At 40.5% G+C, this 23,188-nt stretch overlaps 1 protein-coding gene across 2 annotated transcripts in view; it reads left to right on the top strand.

Annotated features, from left to right (window-relative positions):
- Positions 1-23,188, top strand: part of LOC138949406 (O-methyltransferase MdmC-like) — a 33,099-nt gene that overhangs the window by 8,552 nt on the left and 1,359 nt on the right. For both annotated transcript variants that reach the window (XM_070321230.1, XM_070321231.1), the window contains exons 2-3: positions 20,702-21,010; positions 21,381-21,590. In XM_070321230.1, the coding sequence (XP_070177331.1) occupies positions 20,702-21,010; positions 21,381-21,590 (519 nt within the window). The remainder of the gene's footprint in view (positions 1-20,701; positions 21,011-21,380; positions 21,591-23,188) is intronic.

Consider the following 23,188-nt stretch of genomic DNA (forward strand, 5'->3'; position numbering starts at 1 on the left):
TATTGTAGGTCCACTCGACATTTTAATACTCAATATTTTATGGAACTATTTCCAATGTAATGTTAAACAAACAATCAACTGGTTGTCCACTTTGATTTTTCAGATCAATGTGTAGGAATTCATGACACCCTTCCTCCAAGTCCTTGAACTGAAGTGTCTTAAATGTTGGCACGTGCATTTTACAAAAAGAGGCATCACTCGGTGGAAGAATCCTAAGCAGATCAGAACGCTGATCATTAAACAGATTATAGGATGTGTTAAGCTCTCTCATGTGAACAAACAGTACACTGTTAACATCCATGTCAATGGGACGTGTTCCCTTGTATATATTTGTAATTCCAAGCATATCAAGGAGTTTGGTTGGAAACTCAAATGATCTGTTTACTTCTCTAGTTTTGGGCATAGTAAGAGTAGCAATGAGACTTGCATGATTTAAACTCGCTGTAATACCTACTGGAGCAAACAATTCTTTCTCTAAAGTGCAGAAGTCATAGTAACCATCTTCTACAGAATGTGTTTTACCATTAATTCTAACCCAGTTGTTATTCTTTTTTTTACTGATATTATACCAAGTAACCTTATACATAATTTCATGCAGTGCAACTTTCATTCCTCCATTTTGATTGTTGATAGGGTTTGCAAGTTTAACTGGCACACCAGTCTTCACATTTGTTAGTGTGATAAACATTTTTTATTCAACAACAAAAATGAGTCAGTATAAATTCAACAAAGACGTTAAATACAAAACTGGACCATATTACAATCCAAAGACTATTTCTTTCCATGAGTTGGACTTTGCTGTAACAGAAACAGAATCCATTCGCGTTAAAGTGCCTGACCCATTCCATTCTTACCTAAATCCCCCAATCAAAAATGATAGTGTTCCAAAGATGTGGAACTCTCACCCAATTCAGTTCTATCAGAATCAGTTAAACTTTGCAATATTCTGTGCAACCACAGGATGTGGAGTGTCCTATGCAGACCACATGAATAATTCAAACTTACTGACAAAGTGTGTGTACACATTTCACGTTTACTATCAGTGCAGGAGAATCTTGTCTGAACTTCAGGCACCAATGCCGCATGAAAAGAGCTGGAACCCATTCAACAATAGGATAAACATGAAAGTGTATGAGCGTCTCTGCAATGAATTCAATATAGATTTTAAGACCGACTTTAGGCAAAAGCAAGACAAAAACCATGGCATGGGAACACTATATTTATGGGGTGTCCACAGGAGGTATAATTTTGATTACTGGCCAGGTCATACATCTTTTTCTTCAAATGTGCAGGTACAGTTAGGATCAATAGAACAACAGCACCACAATGCATGGACTACTTTTATATTAGACACCGGCAAAGGTTTCACTGGATCAGGTGTTGAAAGGATCAATGAATCTATCCGAACATATGCGTGGTGCTTGCTAGGCTCGCAGGCACAGACACGATCAAACATAATGAGAACAAGCACAGGGTTTGGTGCACAGAAACAGTTGTTATCAAATTTAGAAGATGTCATAAACTCTGCAGTTGATCTGCCTTCCAGCATCAAAAGGTATCAAGACTCTCTCCGTTATGCAAGATCAAAAGTTGACTTTGCTGTTGGTAACGGCCTTTACATGTTACCTTCTGATCTCCAGCTGCAGATTGGAACAATAACAAATTATAACAATGAAATCATTATTGCTAGTGACACCCAGCCGCTTGGAAAGGGTGAAGAACTGAATTCAGAAATCAGAACGATGTTACAGCCATATCACAATGAACAGAAACAAAGCGTGACAAGTGAAGATCACGCTGCAGGTGAAGATCATTCTGTCACTAGTGATGATCAAGCTGTTAGTATTAGTGATGATCATGAATCGCAGAAGACTGCTCTAGTAATTGGTGGAGTGGGTGTAGGCTTACTTTTGCTTTATTCTCGTTAGCAGAACACCTGCAATTAAAACTATTAGAGTCCAGAGATGTTCAGCCATGAAACCAACAACTTTACCTGCAAAAGATAACAGCCAGCTAACAATTGAACCAATGATTCCTGGAAGTGCACCCAAAGCTTTTGCTGCTAGTTTCTTTAATAGTTCTGCAATGTGTTTGAGTTGTTTCTTTACCCATCCCGGATCAGATGGAGGTGAAGGTGGAGGTGGAGGTGGAGGTGTGACAGTGCCACCTGTGAGTGTTAACACTAATGTGCTTATTGCAAATCCTAACGCAGTTAGTATACTAGCTATTGTGATTCCCTGCTCTCTGAAAAGCGTTCTAATTCTTTCAGCAAGAGTTGTGTCTTCGTAAAGGATTCTTTGAATTGTATTTTTTATTCTGCTGACCTGTGTTCTCAGTTGTTCTCTATTGTTACTTAGAACTTCTAACCTTATGGCTTTCTCCTCCTGCAAATCTTTTAAACGCTTAGAAATTCTGTTTTTTACTTCTTGTTCTAGGTTCAAATCATCAGCATCAGCAAGTTTTTGTTTCTCTTTGTTTATATCTTCATCCAGCTGACCTAGTTTTGACAGATTATTTGCTATTTCACCTCTGATGGTTTGTAGTGATTGATTAAGGGCTTCTATTTCTCTCATAGGTAATAGTTCATGTGGAGTCTTCAGTGAAGTTTCCTCAGAAAAAGAAGTCTCTATCTCTTGTATAAGTTGATCAGCCTCATCTGCAAGTTTATTAAGATCTTGCAATGGAACAGATTCTATTTGAGTAGCAGTTGGTAGTCCTAGTTCTGCTTGTTGAAGTAAGGAAACAACATGGGAAGATGATGACCGTGTGCTAGGCACAATATCTAATTGCCTAAGTCGATTAGCAGTAAGTTTTTGTTTTAGTGAAACTTTTGATAGAAACTTAGCAGGATTAGATTTATATGTAAGTTGGACTTTTTCTCCTTTATCGCTAGTTGTATATAAATGATTTGCTTCCATTTTGAACTGGTTTGGATCTAAAACATCAGGTTCTTCTCCTAAACTTTTGTAGAAATCTCTAACTTTACCTTCCAGAAGTTCATGTCGTGCCACCTCATAATGCAGTGAATGATGGTAGGGAACCAAAGGGATTGCTTCGCTCATGTCGTCCGCTGGCTCAAATAAATCTTCAAATCCACCTTCTGCCATTTGTAACTTATTTTTTATTTTGAAAATAAAAAAAGATGGCACAATCGTTCGGTTCTGTTCTTGATCCTTACAGAAGGCTGAAAGAACCTCTCGGGGTAAAAGGAATAAGGCAAACAGTTATAGTTACAAATAATCCTTCTACTATTGATCAGAATGAAATACTTACTGTTAGGTTTCCTAATCTAGGTAAGAACGATGTTATTGTACCAGGCACTGTAAGACTATCATTCAAATTAGAATTAGAATCTGGCTCAGATGCAAATAGGACTTTGGCTTATAATGTAGGAAGAGCAATTGTGAGGAAGATTACTGTCAAACTGGAAGGGCGGGAAGTGATGTCATTGAATAATGCAGATGTATTTTTAGTTTATGCAGATAATTGGTTAACTGACAATGAAAAGAAAAACAGAGTGTTTCAAGGGATTCAGTCAGACAATGGGATAAAAGTTAGAATAGGAGCAGGAGATAAAGCTGACAACAAAAAAGATAACGCTGTCAATGTTGCTTTTGGAAACAAATTTTGTATTCCACTTGACTTTGAACTCATAAATTCACATCCTCCCTTCTATCAAGGAGCATTGCGTGACAGGCTGTCATACGACCTGACTTTCAATAGTTATGATCGTGTTATGCTTTCACAAGACCCGGAAGCAAAGTATAAGGTGTCTGGAATTTCTTTAGAGTTTGATGTTGTAAACCATCCTGAACTGGCTAGACTTATAGAAAATCAGTACAGTTCTAAGCTGCCTATCTATTATGAAAGAGTGTTGAATCACAGTACACTTTCAAAAAGCCAGGCTGATCCAATCTGGAACATTAACTTGAATACACCAGCTAGGTCAATGAAGGGAATACTTATGTTGTTTGAGGAACCAAAAGATTCATATGAAAGGCAAATAGAAAAGTTTTACAATCCACTAATCAATAGAGTATATTGCACAATTGAAGGGCAGCCAAACCAAATATTTGCATCTGGCATGCTGCCATACCAACACTATGATGAAGCAAGAAAGTACTTTACTGGAGGAAGATTGAAAGACCCAACATCTGATCTTGTGGCTAAAGATCTACATTTACACGGTGTTGGCGTAGAAGATTTCTTGACAAATAAATATGCGTTATGGCTGGATCTCAGAACAACTGACGACAACAAACTGCATGGAAGTGGAAGGCGAATTGAAAACGGATCAGAAGGAATCACAATACAAATTGAAAAGGAAGTAGGGAGTAGTAGTAAATCAGTTAAGATCTACGTGTTTGTTGTGTCAGATGCGCAGTTAAACATCTCTGAAAGCAGATTACAGGATATTGTTTATTGAACGTGTTAAAATGAAGTATCTAGATTTTCTTCCAAAAGATCCACACTGTTCTTTGATTTGTGGGGCAACAGGTTGCGGCAAAACAAGATATGTTTTGGATTTATTACAGACTGTTTACATAAATCACTTTGAACACATAGTCATATTCTGTCCAACCATAAAGCATAACAGAACATACAAGGAGAGAAAATTCATATGGTCTGATCAAAATATATTTATTGTAAATCCTTCTGATCGTCTAAATGTTTGCTTGGAGCATTATTTCGATCTTTTTCAGAACACACCAACACTGTTTATTATTGATGACTGTGCAGCAGAACGTGACATTGTTAGAAAGAAAAGTGCACTAGCAAAGCTTGCATTCAGTGGACGACATGCATTAATATCAGTTTGGATATTAACACAAAAATACAATGCAGTTCTGAAAGACTTTAGAGAGCAACTCAAAACAATAACATTGTTCTATTCAAAGGACCGTGACAGTTTTGAAGAGTGTCTTCGAGAAAATGATGTCATTGAAAACAAACAGGAGAGAGAAAGAATAAAGAATAATCTGAAATATTCTAAGCACTCGAAACTGGTTTTAAAAACTGATCAACCAGTTCAGTATGTATGTTTGTAGAAATCCTTGCTAAGTTCTTGTCAAGTTCTTACTCAAGTTCTTACCAAGTTCTTACTCAAGTTCTTGTCAAGTTCTTGTCAAGTTCTTACTAAGTTCTTGTCAAGTTCTTACTCAAGTTCTTGTTAAGTTCCTACCTAAGTTCTTACTCAAGTTCCTACCTAAGTTCTTGTTAAGTTCCTACCTAAGTTCTTACTCAAGTTTAATTACTAGATTTTTATTTTATTCTGCATCAAAATAAAATGAACTGTGATGAATTGCTGATGCAGACTGCTACAGATATTGAAATCTGTGACAGTAGGACTATACCTGATAAAAAAGAAAGATTGTATTCACTTGCTGTTTGTGGAAAAACAAAACACTACCTTGGGCAGCAGTTAACTGTGGAAGAAGTACAACATCTTTCCTCAGAAGATATAGAAAAGTATCATGGACGGTATGAATCAGTGCTTGGTTCTAAGATGGTTAGAAGTATTGGACAGACTGTTATAGGTTTGTACACAAAGATTTTTGGACATTTTACACCTCTCGACTCGGAGGAAGACTTAACACATGATCTAACTCATGACCCTGTTGTTTCCAAGTCCCTCGAATCTCTTGCCTGTGGCCTGTATTATCGATTTGGTGCTTTATTAGTACCATTTGTTGCTGGATTAATTACTTTCAAACACATTAATTTTCAGAATAAAAAAGATGACGGATCAGTTGAAGCAGACAGTGGAGCAGACGAAAATACCAGAAGTGAACACAGTGACAAAGAAACCTGGTAGAGTAGAAGCAGGAAAAAAACTAGCCGAATGGAACAGACAAAAAAAGTTAAATCAAAAGGCAAAGCAGAACATTATGTCTGAGGTTGAGCAGACACCAAACATTCCTGAAGTGACTAAGGTCACACAAACTGATCAAGAATTAAAATCTTCATTTCTATCATACAGAAAAGTAGCTGTAGCAGCTGTTGTTGGAGGAGGTGGATACTTGCTTTACAAACTTTGGCAAGGCAAATATAAAGTGTCAGAAAGACCAAAATCAGAAACACCAAAATCAGAAACACCAAAACCAACAAACAAAGCAGTACAAACAATAACAAAGCCCACAGTAGTACCTGCAGTGGATTCATTTCATATGGAATAATTTTAATATTTTAATTTTGATAACATAAAAATGAGTTCTGAAAAGACAATAGTTAATCTAGTTTATCACGCTGCAGTGATTGGCGGCTTGAGTGTAGGTTACACAATGCTGGGTAAAAGTCTCCTCAGAATGAAACCAGCCGACTTGGGAAAGTTAGACTTCGAAGACGGTGCTAAACTAATTGGTGTTGTGACAGCTTCCTTTGCAACAAAAGACTTTTTGGTGAAGCAAGGAATTATTCCAGAAAATATAAACATGTAAGACAATAAAATGGCTAGCTTGGTTATGATGGTGGGAGGTGCGATTGTAAATGCGCTTGCATTTTCTGGCAGCAACTATTTGTTTTCTAAACTGCAAAATGGTGAAGAGAGGGAAAGGCACAACAAAGCCATGGAACAACTGGCGAAAGCACAGGATGAATACGAGAAGAAACGAATTGCGCAGTTAGACTTTATGAATGATAAACTCAGGCAGCAAGGACATGCAAACAAAACCTTTGCCAATGTTGATGCAGCCATTCAAGAATACTATCTTGTAACTGGAAAGAAAATGAAGACAAGTGCTCCTCCAAAACTGGGTGACTTTTATCAACCTTCAGAAGAGCAGAAGGTGGGCGAGATTGTTTTCATTGTTATTGGTATGGCTGTTGTTTACTTTATTGCGCGTGCTGTCAAATCTTAATATTCTGTCATTTAAAAAACCATGAGTGATGCTTTGTTATCTAAAATATATTATTCCCCAAAAGGATACTGGAAAGGAAGAACTGCTATTGACAAGCTCAGTGACGCAGCAGGTGTTTCTCAAGATATAGCAAAGAAATGGTTGTCAAAGCAGGCAGTTTGGCAGATCTATTTACCTGCACCAAGAAAAATTACACGACCACACTTTGTTAACATTAAACCGAATGACACTCATCAAATAGACCTGCTGTATTTACCACATGACACAGTCAGAAGGAAGAAATATAAGTATGCACTGACTGTAGTTGATGTTGCAACAAGATACAAAGATGCTGAACCGTTGACAGAGAAAAGTGCTATAGCTACAGCTGTTGCCCTGCAAGAAATTTACAGACGTGGACCACTAAAGTATCCCAGAATGATTCAGTGTGATGATGGTAAGGAGTTTAAAGGAGCTGTCAACCAGCTTCTGTTAAAACATCATGTTACAGTGAAGAGAGGTATTCCAGGAAACCACAGGTCACAGGCTATTGTTGAGAGCTTTAACAAACAGTTGGCAGAAAAACTGTTTTCATATCAGTACCATCAGGAATTTTTGGACACAGAAAGTAAATTGCGTAACACTGAATGGGTCAAAAGATTACCATCAGTACTTAGAGCAATGAATCTGGAGGTATTTAAAGCTACAGGGTTAAGACCAGTTGATGCAATCAAACAGAAAACAATACCTGTTGCTCCAAAGTCAACAACACCAGTGGCATTACTACCTTTCAATCAGAAAGTCAGATATTTATATGCACCCGGTGAAGCTGAGGGTGACAGCAGGAAGCGTGCAACGGATCCAATCTGGAGTATTGACATTCATGAAATCAAGAGAGTAGTAGAGACAAATCCACCTATATATTACTTGAGAGAACCAGCACCGCAAAGAGCCTTTGTAAAAGAGGAATTACAATTAGTTCCACGTGGTACAAATGTTAAATGATTTTTTATTTCAGATTTTATAGTGTTAACAAAAATGGAAGCTCTGAGAAAGAATTCTAAGCAACTTCATTTTTTTAATTTATATTTTTATTTTGAGTTATAAAATCAAACTCACAGCGATGGAAGACTCTGTATTAGAATCTTTATCGACAGTATTTGACACCGTTGAATTACAAGTAACGGATCCTCAAAATGTGCAGTCCAGTGTGCAAGACGCCATTGAACAAATTCCAAACAATTTGTTGATTGAACCTCCAGTAAAAGCGCAGATAGTCAGTTTAATAAAATACAAAACAGTCAGTGATGAGGTGCTAGAAGTTCATGTTTCAACCAGACAACTAGCACTTAATTCTATGGCAGAATTGAATGGAAACTGGGCAGATGAAATGATGAAACGGTTTGAGCAAGCTGCAGAGGATGCAAAGATGAAAGGATCCGGATGGTCAGAAGGTGAAATTATAAAAATAGAATTGAAGCTAAGTAAATTTGCCCCCATCAGAGGTAGAAGTTACATACCTTTACCTCCTGCTCTTGTCAAAAAACGTGCTGTGCTGAACATAAAGAATGATGATGACAAATGTTTTATGTGGTGTGTTCTGGCAAGACTGTACAGTGTAAAGAAAAATGCAGAAAGAGTGTCTAACTATCATGCATACAGAAATAAACTAAACTTTACTGGTATTGAATTTCCTGTCAGCATTACAAGCATTGACAAATTTGAACAGCAAAACAAACCCATCACCGTAAATGTTTACACGTGGGATGAGGAAGATGAACTGAAACCAGTCAGAATATCAAAGAACTCACCAACGATTGGTGATTGTGATACTAACCATGTTGACATGTTACTAATGACTGATGGTGTAAAATATCATTACACTTTGATTCGTACAATGAGTAGACTGATGGCGAGCACAAGCAATCACAATAGTAAACAAGACTTTTGTAGGCGATGTCTCTTGCGTATTCCATCAATTCATGCAGCACTTATACACAAGCAACATTGTAAGAGCGTTGATGATGCGGTTGTGAAGTTAACAACACCACCGCCAGACAGCAAAGTGTATTTTAAGAATGTATGCAAACTACAGAAAAGTCCTTATGTTGTTTATGCTGACTTTGAATCTATCATTGTGCCATATGAAGGACCTTTACCAAAAGACCTACCTAAAACAGTAACTCTAAGTAATCATCAAGTCTGTTCATATGCATTTATTGTTGTTAGTTCAGATGGTAAACATTCTAAACCGCAATTGTACAGAGGACCTAATGCAGCAAAGAACTTCTTACAGCAAATGAACCAAGTGCGAAATGACTGCTCCAAACAACTGAATCTTTCAGACATTGTTATGAAACCTGAAGACCAAGAACAGTTTAACTCTACCACACAGTGTTGGATATGCGAACAAAGTCTAACACCAAACACAGACAATCCAATAGTAAGAGATCATGATCATGTAAGTGGGCAGTTCCGAGGAGCAGCACACAGCAAATGTAATCTACAATTAAAGTTTGATCCTAAGACTTGGAAGCTTCCAATCTTCTTCCATAACTTGCGCGGTTATGATTCACATCTGATCATGCAGGCAGTAACTGATGAATACAAAGCAAGATGCATTGCGCAGTCTTCAGAAAAGTACATGGCCTTTACTCTGAATAGTTTATACTTCTACGATTCTGCTCAACATCTGATGGGAACACTTGAGTCTTTATCTTCATCACTAACTGCTTTCCCAATCACATGTAAGTACTTTGACAGTGACTTAGTTAGAAAGGGAGTCTATCCATATGAATACATGGATTCGTGGGAGAGGTTTGATGAAGATGAGTTACCACCAAAGGATGCTTACTTCTCACGGTTGAAGGGTAAAGGTATAAGTGACGAAGACTATGAACACGCTAAGACTGCATGGAATAAATTAGGATGTAATACAATGGGTGATTATCATGATCAATATTTGTTGGCTGATGTTTGTTTACTTGCAGATATATTTGAGAATTACAGAAGAACATGTATGAAGCACTACAATCTAGATCCTTCACATTACATATCTGCACCAGGCATGAGCTGGGATGCATTTCTTAGATTTACAGGAGTAAAGATTGACTTGCTATCAGATCTACCTACACTTCAGATGATTGAAAATGGACTACGTGGAGGAATCAGTATGGCTTCACACAATTACTGCAAAGCCAACAACAAATACTTGGACGACTTTGATCCTATGAAACCTTCTAATTACATCATGTATCTAGATGCAAACAATTTGTATGGTTGGGCAATGTGTCAGACGCTTCCACTTCGGAACTTTAAGATCTATTCAGGACCATTTTCACAATGTGTTGTGCTGACAATATTAAAAGCAGGCCCAGACAGTCGAAAGGGATGGATACTGGAAGTTGACTTAGACTATCCACTATCACTTCATGATCTACATAATGATTATCCTTTAGCGGCTGAGAGGTTAAAAGTAAACCCAAGAGAACCTCCAAAGCTGGTGCCCAATCTGTTTCACAAAAAGAAGTATGTGTGTCACTACAGACTGTTACAGTTTTACATTAGACATGGATTAATTTTGAAGGCTGTTCATCGTATAATTTTATTTGATCAAGAACAGTTTATGAAACCTTACATCATGAAAAACACAGAACTGAGAACCAAAGCCGCTGATGCATCAGAGAAAGACTTTTTTAAACTGATGAACAACAGTTGCTTTGGTAAGACAATGGAAAACCCACACAAGAGAAAGGATGTTAGACTTGTTACAAGAGAAAATGAGGCCATCAAGCTGACATCCAAACCACAGTATCAAGACTTTAAATACTTTCATGAACAGCTGTATGGTATCTTAATGAAAAAACTTGTAGTCAAGCTTGACAAACCAGTATTCATAGGCTTTACTGTGCTAGAGTTGTCAAAACTGTTGATGCTTGAGTTTTTGTATGATTATTTGAAACCAAGATATCCCAAATCGAGAGTACTTTACACAGACACAGATTCATTCTTACTTGACATTCCAGCGGATGACATTTACAAAGATCTAGAAGCTGAAAGTCCTGCAGTAAAAGGAAAAGATTCTTTTTATGACACTTGCGACTACCCTAAAGAATCACCATTGCACTCAAATGTTAACAAGAAGGTTATTGGAAAGATGAAAGATGAAATGAATGGGAAGATAATTAAGGAGTATGTTGGATTGCGTGCAAAGATGTACAGTGTTGCAAGTGAGAAAGGGGTGGTTAAAAAAGCAAAGGGTGTAAGCAAACAGGTTGTAAAGTCGAGCATATCGCATGATAACTACAAGGAAGCACTGTTTCAGAAGCGAGTGTTTCACCATGACAACCCTAAGATCAGTTCCATGCTTCATCAGATCAACACAACTATTGTAAACAAGAAATCTTTAGATGCTAATGACACAAAGCGCGTTTATTCATCACCAGAATATTCTTATGCAATTGGGCACTGGAGAACAAACGCAAATAGTCTGAGTGTGTAATAAGAATTTTTGTCAATCGGGAAAACCCGCTATGACAGCTTTGTTTTGACTGCAGCGGGGGAGAGGAAGTTGCTTGCGTTGGGGAAGTGTTTGTGAAAGGGGAGTACTAGGCTTTGTTGAGTTTCAAAGCAGCCACCAAGTACACTTGTCAAAGCTTGAATCAATAAACAAGTCATTTGCATAAAGTGCACTCGGCGGCCGCCCGAAGGCAGCCTTTAGAAGTTGTTTGCCGGGTTGGAAGAAACATCAATAGCAGGCAATACAAAGACCTGGCGCTCCAGGCTGGAGCGCTCTGCTCAACCGTGACTGACTTCTCACAACTGAGTGTAGTGACGGGTTGGAAGAAACATCAATAGCAGGCAATACAAAGACCTGGCGCTCCAGGCTGGAGCGCTCTACTCAACCGTGACTGACTTCTCACAACTGAGTGTTTTCTACCTGAGAGGATCGTGTTTGGAGTTGTAGTGGTTCTTGCATGGGAGAAGTCCAATATTTTCTGATCTCCTCATTACTTTCAAACATTGTCTTCAAATCTTTTCTCAGAGAGTAGATTTCAATGAAAGACAGACCAACTGTAGAAAACCTGCTAAAGTATGGTTTCAGCAAACGAGCAATCTCTCTCAGTTTGCGTGAATAAGCTGGTGAGATGCCAATGTTTGCCTGCAACCACTCTTCCCACTTGTTTTTGTGAATTCCTCGTTCCTTTTCTTCCTGAAAGAATTTGAAAGATGCATCCAGAAGAGAACCATACTGAAGGTTAAAACACATACTGGTGGCCTCCTGTCTTTGAATCTGCCTGTATCCTTCCTTCAGCTTTTCAATAGCAGCATCTGATGACCCTATTTTCTCTGAGGAAAAAAAGAAAACTTCTTTCCTAACTGTCTTACTCACATCAACCTCTTTTGACTGCAAGTATTGATGGAGTTCTTCTGGTGACATAACCTTTCGTTTTTTCACCTGCTCCCCATACAGAGATGTCAGTTTTCTTTTTGGTTGGGAGAGAAATCTAGGTAGTTTCCTACTTTCTGATGGCCCTTCTCTTTTCATTCTATTCAATACATCAACATAATTATTATGATGAAATATATGCTCCTCAATGATACCAAGTTGTTCTACACTCCATCTGCTTTGTTGATCCATATCTTGAGGAAGAAGTTCTCTCTCTAATTCTTCAGAAATGCTATCTTGAGACATAAATATTTAGCAAATATAGTGACAGTAAAAACACTTCTCTCACAGAAAACACAACTGCGCGGTTGGCGACTCCGGAATGAAATGACAAAATCACCAGGCTATGTTACTATCAACACCAAGTGGTGGGCGGACGTGACGTAACTGTTGCTATCACATAATTTAATCTTGTCTTGCCATTGGAGGAATATAGAAGACTAGCTTGCAGGCCTCGCAAAACACACGCTGGCTCAGTGTTTGTCTTTACCAGATCAATACGGTAGTGTTGCCGACGACGGGCAGATTGGATTAATATTTCAATGGAAACTAAATTTAGCGTTGTATGAGAGAAAGGGAGAATGTACGTTCTGGGTTACTGATTCCGACAGACCCGGGATTGGTTCAAAACAACCTTACTTTACTGTATTTTTTTTGTATGGATTTATGCAGTATTTTTCTGATTTTGTCGCATGTTTCATTTTAGTAAAAGTTTAGTCCAGAAGCCTATTTTGCGTTAATATTTAGGGTCTGTCGGAATCGGTGAGCCAGAACGTACATTCTCCCTTTCTCTGGGTGTGTGGGTGTCTGTGTGTGGGATGTGTGGGTGTGTGTGTATGTGTGTGTGTGTGTGTGTGTATGTGTGTGTTTGCGCGCGTGTGTGGAGGTGGGGAGGGGGCGTGTCAGTGTGTGTCAATGTCAGTGTTTGAGTGTGTATGTATGTGTGTCGGTGTGGCCTACATGTGTGTGTGTGTGTGTGTGTGTATGTGTGTGTGTGTGTGTGTGTGACACGTCCTGCTGCCGTGAGGCATGTTACCACAGGGCCGGACTTGGGGGGGGGGGGGGAGGATTACAGGGGTTGCGCAACCCCCCCCCCCCCTGGCTTAAGCATGTACCTCCCAAACGCATTTTTTTGTGGGGGAGGGAGGGAGGGGGGGGGGTGCATCTGGATCATCATGAAATCCGAGGAGAGTCCTTACAATCTCAATTCTTCTTCATTGCCTATACAGCTTGCTGTCGAATTTACCTTTTTCGTTCAAGGAGAGGCTTCCTTTCCCTCCAGAAACATCAAAAAACGTTCAGCTTCAGGGGGGCTTCACCCCTTTGCCACCCCCACCGAGGGGGCTTCGCCCCCTGGACCCCCACCAAGGGGCTTCGCCCCCTGGACCCCCATCTGTAACCCCCCCCCCCTAGTACTTACCAAGTCCGGCACTGTACCACACACACTTGGCACTACTGAGGTGGGCGGAGTGTGTTCTCCTACCTACTTCTACTACAGTGGAACCCCCTTTTATAACTCCAGAAATCTGAGAAATCAGGTCTTAGGAAGGAGGGAGTCTTAAAGGTACTGAACTTGTCAAATCCAGGTGCACGGAGCCCCTGGGGCTTTTAGTCATACTTCAGGCAGTTATCCGTTAGAAGAACTGACTACCAAGTTTCACTGACTTGCACCCAAAGAGTCAAGAACTGCGATTTTTTTACGAATTAATTTCGTACTCGGACCCGGCTGGTCTTGACCTATTTTTGGATCTAAATTTAGATCAGGTAGATCACCACATCATGCACAAAAAGACACGTCACTAGCAAACTATGTCAGACATCATCATGAGTTTGTGTAAAACAAAATGGAGGCCGGAATCACTCAGTTGAATCGAACTCCGACCAAACACCACGTAATAACTAGGTTAATTTATGCACTCGCGTGAACAAGAAACTGTCGAGCTTCACAGATGTCGTCGTTGGGTAGTTTTGGGTTTGTTTTACTACCATAGGAGGATTTTTGAACTGTAAATGCACTCAGCTGCAACAAAAACGCAAAACGAAGGCTGTGAGCTGCACTGTGCCTTTAAAATGGGGGTAAATTTACAGACGTCAAGAACAGACGATCTGAAAAATCAAGGTATAAGAAAGGGGGAAGTCTTAAATTGGGTGGTACTATAAGGGGGTTCCACTCCAGTACTACTACTACTACTACTACTACTACAACTACTACGACTACTACTAATTATAATAACAATACGGTAGCGTAGACTTAGTAGTGTAGCTTCCGCCCCCCCTCACCATGTGACCAACCAGAGTCAAGCGCCTGTGTATGGGTCACATTTCATGTGCAAATGCGTTACTCGGCGGAATTAATTGGGCCATAGAATAGGTCCCTGATTGGGCCAAGCAAACTTCGCGAAGTGGACTTCAAGAAGCTCGCCGCACGAAGCTTTGGCTCTGAACACTGATTCCCGCGGATGAAAGACTGAATCAAAAACAAGCATGGTATATTATTGGAACGTTTAATTTATGACAAATCAAAACGTTTCATTAACTGTAGTTCGACCCAGCGACACTGAACACTTGTGATACAGATATAAGTGGACAGACAGACAAACACTTGTGATACAGATATAAGTGGACAGACAGACAAACACTTGTGATACAGATATAAGTGGACAGACAGACAAACACTTGTGATACAGATTTAAGTGGACAGACAAACACTTGTGATACAGATTTAAGTGGACAGACAGACAAACACTTGTGATACAGATATATAGCTATTCTGATGAACACGTGGGGGAATTCGGGGGCTGTGATTGGATGGTCTCTCCCGATCATCAAAGCATATTGCTGCCGAAGTCGGCCATTTTTCTCAATATCCAAATGCATATTGAGAAAAATGGCCGACGCATGGTTCCGGTTTACACATCTGTACCACGCGGCGATGTTTCTATCGACAACAGCATACGCTGACAACTTAAAAAGCTGTTTCAACAACTGTGTTGTGAAATCGAATGCACTTGGAGTCAGTTTTTCTTCCAAAGTCAGAAAGCGTGTAGCGGTGTGCATGTCTGCGCGAACATGATGCGCGTAAGAAGTTTGTCTGCTATCAAAACCTGAGATCAACGCATCGACGCAAAAACTGTCATTTTGTAAGTTTGGAACAACAAATCAAGGTCATAACAGCTATATAATCGCTATTATGTTTTCAGCGTAGCAATAGGGTCCGATATTTAGACTCGAACAAGTATAATGCGACTCGTCTTCGACTCGTCGCATTATACTTGTCTCGTCTAAATATCGGACCCTATTGCTACGCTGAAAACACAATCTACTATATAATACTGGTAGGTTTTTCGGTGGTTTTTCGATTCCTGTCACCAAACCGCGCGGATTTGTGCCTTCTCCTTCGGTTGCTATGCCAACGTGACCCAGGAAATCGATTCCGCTAGGTCCCGACTTCCAATTTTGTCCACGAACAAAGTTTGAAGAGGTTTGTCTCGCAAATTTGAGCAGACAACAGTGAACTTTGACCTGAACTTTGACATCGCGGCGAAAGAGATCTGTGATTGGTTCTTCTTCTAAACACTACATTAAACACTACGCGACCGCACCTCAGACGAACCTAGCTGTGTGTTTTATTTCTCTACCCCAGACGAACCTAAAATAATAAGAAGATAGATAGATCTGTTTATCTGTTAATGGAACTCCAAAATATTCCATAGATTTGTTTACTTAATTTTTAAAAGATAAGTTCGAAACATTATCACCTGATAAGTCGCCGTATAACCTTATAGGTTCCAGCGACTAAATATTTTCCCCCGGTTCAACCATAGACATGTACGTCATCATTATTTTGGCTGTCTTAGTGAAATGGTAAGATATATCTCTATGTTTTTTACATGTAAGTGTTCGGAAAAAATACAGTTATAGCAGCTATGTACAAAAATAAGCAGCATATGCTCTTTTCGCCAAAGTAAAGTCCTTTTTTCTTCTGGTTTCTTATATGTGTCACAGCACACCGCAAGCTTTTAGGCGAATAGCAAGTGAGTGGTATATATATATCATCAATTTTATAGTAGATAACGGTGTAAATTACTTACCATGTTCATGTCCGTTATACGTTTTCCATATTCCATATGTGTCATTTAATTGTGTATTGCTTGATGCCATGTATGTATGTGTGTGTGTGTGTACATGACTTTAAATAAGCATGGATGGATGTGTGCACTCGATTGTGTGTGTGAACCATGTATATATTTTCTGTTGTCAATTACATATGTATACTATGCGTTTGAATCATTAAGAATTTTAGACGTCATACTTTTTTTCGTATCTTCACGATGGCTTTTTACCCGTTTAAATTTTAATGCTTCCAACTTTCAAAGCGCTGCACGGCTGGGAAGAGATGCGCACTTTTATCACTGTTGTTCATGTAGACGTAATCATGGATTCATGCAAACGTCATACCTGCTGTATTTTATTTTGTTTGTTTGTATAGTCGCGTGCGGTCGCGCAGTCTTTTTGGTCAGTTCCGATTACCTCCCATTGATGCGAAAACCTATATGACTGTTTTTTGTTATTTTTCTCTCTGTTAATTCACCAGTGGCTATGTAACATGTGTTATACCTTATAGGTTCCAGCGACTAAATATTTTCCCCCGGTGCAACCATAGACATGTACGTCATCATGATCTCCCCTTAATTTGACCGTTATTTTGGCTGTCTTAGTGAAATGGTAAGATATATCTCTATGTTTTTTACATGTGAGTGTTCGGAAAAAATACAGTTATAGCAGTTATGTACAAAAATAAGCAGCATATGCTCTTTTCGCCAAAGTAAAGTCCTTTTTTCTTCTGGTTTCTTATATGTGTCACAGCACACCGCAAGCTTTTAGGCGAATAGCAAGTGAGTTGTATATATATATCATCAATTTTATAGTAGGTAACGGTGTAAATTACTTGCCATGTTCATGTCCATTATACGTTTTCCATATTCCATATGTGTCATTTAATTGTGTGTTGCTTGATGCCATGTATGTATGTGTGTGTGTGTGTACATGACTTTAAATAAGCATGGATGGATGTGTGCACTCGATTGTGTGTGTGAACCATGTATATATTTTCTGTTGACAATGTTGTCAATTACATATGTTATACTATGCGTTTGAATCATTAAGTATTTTAGACGTCATAATTTTTTTCGTATCTTCACGATGGCTTTTTACCCGTTTAAATTTTAATGCTTCCAACTTTCAAAGCGCTGCACGGCTGAGAAGAGATGCGCACTTTTATCACTGTTGTTCATGTAGACGTAATCATGGATTCATGCAAACGTCATACCTGCTGTATTTTATTTTGTTTGTTTGTATAGTCGCGTGCGGTCGCGCAGTCTTTTTGGTCAGTTCCGATTACCTCCCATTGATGCGAAAACCTATATGACTGTTTTTTGTTATTTTTCTCTCTGTTAATTCACCAGTGGCTATGTAACATGTGTTATACCTTATAGGTTCCAGCGACTAAATATTTTCCCCCGGTGCAACCATAGACATGTACGTCATCATGATCTCCCCTTAATTTGACCGTTATTTTGGCTGTCTTAGTGAAATGGTAAGATATATCTCTATGTTTTTTACATGTAAGTGTTCGGAAAAAATACAGTTATAGCAGTTATGTACAAAAATAAGCAGCATATGCTCTTTTCGCCAAAGTAAAGTCCTTTTTTCTTCTGGTTTCTTATATGTGTCACAGCACACCGCAAGCTTTTAGGCGAATAGCAAGTGAGTGGTATATATATATCATCAATTTTATAGTAGGTAACGGTGTAAATTACTTGCCATGTTCATGTCCATTATACGTTTTCCATATTCCATATGTGTCATTTAATTGTGTGTTGCTTGATGCCATGTATGTATGTGTGTGTGTGTACATGACTTTAAATAAGCATGGATGGATGTGTGCACTCGATTGTGTGTGTGAACCATGTATATATTTTCTGTTGACAATGTTGTCAATTACATATGTTATACTATGCGTTTGAATCATTAAGTATTTTAGACGTCATACTTTTTTTCGTATCTTCACGATGGCTTTTTACCCGTTTAAATTTTAATGCTTCCAACTTTCAAAGCGCTGCACGGCTGGGAAGAGATGCGCACTTTTATCACTGTTGTTCATGTAGACGTAATCATGGATTCATGCAAACGTCATACCTGCTGTATTTTATTTTGTTTGTTTGTATAGTCGCGTGCGGTCGCGCAGTCTTTTTGGTCAGTTCCGATTACCTCCCATTGATGCGAAAACCTATATGACTGTTTTTTGTTATTTTTCTCTCTGTTAATTCACCAGTGGCTATGTAACATGTGTTACAGAATTGCACCGGTGTAAGGGTTAACATTTTATTTTTCACCAAGAGAATATAATTCATTATATGCGGGATAATGTGCGGGGGGGGGGGGGGGGGGGGGGGAGGGGTGCAAACAACATTTTCACAAGCACATAACCAACAAAATGACATCGCATGCGCAGCACACAAAGTGCGTAGCACGGGTACCACTAGTAGCTGTTAATAAACTTAGAAATTGTCAAGAAACTCGCTCTGAAGACACACGCGAGGCAATCCAAGTTCTCCAGACTGACTTCGGACTCAATTTAAGGACAGTCTGTATGAGCGCATGCGCTGATTTCAGTAAATCCGATTGTACATGTTGTGGAGCCTCCTAATTTAGTCAAGTGCACATGCACTGATTTTAAATTAGTACAGTTATACGTAGTACATGCGCCGTTTCTGATTCTTTTCACGCGTACATGCACTACAGAAACCAAGTTAACCCTAAGGCTGGTTGTCGCAACATATGTCGCGCTACTTTAGGTACAACGCTACTTTTAAATCTTTTCAAGTGCACAACTGAGCTATTTACTGCGTTCTTCAAATGTGCATGTGCTTGTGCAACCTTTGAATGTGTGAATGTTTATTCCGGTGTGCTACTTCTGAACCTCTTCCGTCTCTGTTCAATCAATCAATCAAATCAATATGAGGCTTATATCGCGCGTATTCCGTGGGTACAGTTCTAAGCGCAGGGATTTTTTATTTTTTTAAATTTTTTATTTTATGCAATTTATATCGCGCACATATATATTCAAGGCGCAGGGATTTATTTATGCCGTGTGAGATGGAAGTTTTTGTACACAATACATCACGCATTCACATCGGCCAGCAGATCGCAGCCATTTCGGCGCATATCCTACTTTTCACGGCCTATTATTCCAAGTCACACGGGTATTTTGGTGGACATTTTTATCTATGCCTATACAATTTTGCCAGGAAAGACCCTTTTGTCAATCGTGGGATCTTTAACGTGCATACCCCAATGTAGTGTACACGAAGGCCACCCAGTCATGTTGACATAAGTGCTACTTCAGTGTCTGCATGCGCTAATTTTGACTCTCTTCAGTTCGTGTGTACGAATGCAGTTTCTGAATCTGTTTTTATGTAGATATCTGAATCGCTTCACGAGAAAATGCTTTCTTCAGTTGTGCGTGCATGCACAACTGTGATTTCTCAATCCGTATTCAGGATTACATGCACCAGTTCGTTATCTTTTCAAGTTCACATGCATGTGCTACTTCTGAATCTGTGTTTGTACACACACACACACACACACACACACACACACACACTTCAGTGTAGCAGGACGTCACACACCCACACACACACACACACACACACACAGACAGACACACACACACACACACACGCACACACACACGCACACACACACACACACACACTCATCTATATATATATATACGACTAGTGTCTGTCTGTCTGTCTGTCTGTCTGTCTGTTCGCGATGCACGGCCAAAGTTCTCGGTGGATCTTTTTCAAATTTGGACACCGTATTCAGCTATACCCCGGACACAACCTCATCGATGAGATATTTCAACACGTGCTCTCAGCGCGCAGCGCTGTGCGCGCTGAACCGATTTGTTTTTTTGGTGTGTTTTTTTGTTTGTTGTTGTCGGGATCCACTACCAGTAACTCTTCCTTATCTTCTCCAGTGTTTTCAGCCGCGATTATCTTCCTTCCTCCGTGTGGCGTCAATCCATATTCCCGTTACTACGTTACTATTTTTAGAAGGTCACTGCACGTTACTATTTTTAGAAGGTCTCCAGTGTTTTGCGCGTTTATCTCCTTTCCTTCGTGCGTCGGCGAAGCCGGCGTACACCCGGCAGAGCCGGATCCCAGGCGCAGCCTGGTATTCGGCTCTACTTCTTCCCGGCGAAGCCGGTACCCGGCGAAGCGGGTAATCATCTAGTTCATTATACATACGTACATGTACACAACACCGGGCATGCTAAGACTTTGAGAGATCAGTGACATCACAGAATAGCCCTCACCTGGCGTGAACCTCATGTCTTTGTCTCCAGATACCGAAAACATCATGTCCAGTCCAGCTCAACCCCGGAGACGCTACGACCCCGCCATCGAGGAGTTCCAGAAGGTTCTGGGTCGCGCCATTGCTGCTAACGTTGACCCGGAAGTGATCGAAGGCCTGAAGAGGGCGCTGAGCTACGTGGACATGCGCGAGGACTACACGCTGGAGTGTACGTCACAGGAGAGCGACACCTGTCGGCGGATCAGGGAAACCACCATGTCTCACCCGTGGACGGAACTGAAGGAACAGGGGAAGGCACTGAGGGACTACAACCCCAGGATGCTCAGTGGGCCACTGGCAGGTATCTCAAATTCTTCTTCTGCTTCTGCCGCCTGAGTTCGTGGGCTGCAACTCGTACGTGCAGTTGTTGTGGTGGTGGTGGCGGTTGTTGTTGTTGTTGTTGTTGTTGTTGTTGTTGTTGTTGTTGTTGTTGTTGTTGTTGTTGTTGTGTGTGTGTATTTGTTTGTGTTTGGGTCACACACACACACACACACACACACACACACACACACACACACACACACACACACACACACACACACAGTGCGACAATCGTTGCTGCTAGCTGTCCATTGGGTGGAAGCAACCAAAACTTTGGATTGTTGAAAGCCAGCGATGGGACAATAAAGTAATACAAAAATAAAAATATAAACATATGTGACGCTGTGCAGGTCAGTTCCTGAAGTCGCTGGTCAGTGGTCAGCGTGCTCGGCGCGTGCTGGACGTGGGGATGTACACTGGCTACAGCGCGCTGTCCATGGCGGAGGCTCTGCCTGCAGGGGGCGAGGTCATCACGCTGGACATGGATCCCTTCCTCCAGCAGCACAACCAGCCTTTCTTCGACTCCTCCCCGCACGGCGCCAAGATCTCCATCAGGATCGGTCAGTACAGTGCGGCTTCTCTTTTTCTTATGCACGTCTCCCGGAAACCGGTGTAACACGAAATTTTTACTCCACGAAAAATTTACTCCGGAGTAAATATTTCGTACGAAATTCTTACTCCGAGTACACTTTTCGTACGAGAAAAGAACTCCCCAAGGCACGAAAAAATTACTCCCTCCACGAAATTTTTACTCCCCATTTTTTTTACTTCCAGTAAAAATCTTGTACGCAAAAATGGGATGCGGGCGAAGGGATAATGCCAATAAGTGATCTCGCGCAAACGAATGTCGCGCTATCCTCCTTCCACCCCTTCCACCGCCAAGACTAACAGGGGACAAGTGAGTAAAAATTTCGTACACCTGGCATGGGAAGTTAAATTGCTCGTGTTGGGGTGAAGTAATTTATTCGTTATTTATTCGTCAGGGGAGTAACATTTTTGTACGAAATGTTTACTCGGAACTCACCTGTCTTGGGGAGTAATTTTCTCGTGCAATGGGGGAGTGCTTTTTTCGTAAAGGGAGTAACTTTTTCGTACGAAATGTTTACTCCGGAGTAAAAATCTCGTGGGAGTAATTTTCTCGTGTTACACCGGCACAGACTTTTAAGAACGTGTGTCTCGGTGCCAGAAGGAGAAAATGACTCGTAAGGTCACCGCTAGGTTGTGCATGTGTCAAGCAGTATTGGCTACAGTGGTACCCCCTTTTAATACCCACCCACCCCCCCCCCCCCCCAAATCAAGTGTAAGACTCCCACCTTTTTAAGACCCCCCAATTTAAGACTCGCACCCTTATAAGACCCTGTTTTCCCCGACCCCTCCCCCCCCACCCCGCACGGCGCCAAGATCACTATCAGGATTGGTCGGTACAGTGGAGCCTCTAGCTCTTTGTTGTTGTTGTTGTTGTTGTTGTTGTTGTTGTTGTTGTTGTTGTTGTTGTTGTTGTTGTTGTTGTTGTTCTTCTTCTTCTTCTTCTTCTTCTTCTTCTGACGGTAATGTATGCGTGTTTAGGTGTTGCCAGCCGGCTATCTGCACTTATGGCAGAATGACCGATGTCTTTGGACGTACCACTGTGGTGACACAGGGGTGGGACCAGGATACCGTCTATGAGTCTTCACATAAAGTTGACCCGTGTCCGTCCCGGTCATATGGAAAGGGTTGTACCTAAACCTTTGCGAAGTCTTTTTTTATACCGAATATGCAATGCCAAAGCTTCGTACGGAGAGCTTCGTGATATAGACTTCGCGAAGTCAGCTTCGCCCTATTGATATCAGGCTTTTTTGGGCGGGGATATAGCTCAGTTGGTAGCGCGCTGGATTTGTATTCAGTTGGCCGCTGTCAGCGTGAGTTCGATCCCAGGTTCGGCGGAAATTTATTTCACAGAGTCAACTTTGTGTGCAGACTCTCTTCGGTGTCCGAACCTCCCCCCGTGTACACTACATTGGGTGTGCACGTTAAAGATCCCACGATTGACAAAAGGGTCTTTCCTGGCAGAATTGCTTAGGCACAGTTAATAATTGTCTACCTATACCCGTGTGACTTGGAATAATAGGCCGTGAAAGGTAAATATGCGCCGAAATGGCTGCAATCTACTGGCCGTATA

Source organism: Littorina saxatilis, linkage group LG15, assembly GCF_037325665.1.
Source record: "Littorina saxatilis isolate snail1 linkage group LG15, US_GU_Lsax_2.0, whole genome shotgun sequence".
In the NCBI taxonomy this organism is placed as follows: Eukaryota; Metazoa; Mollusca; class Gastropoda; order Littorinimorpha; family Littorinidae; genus Littorina; species Littorina saxatilis.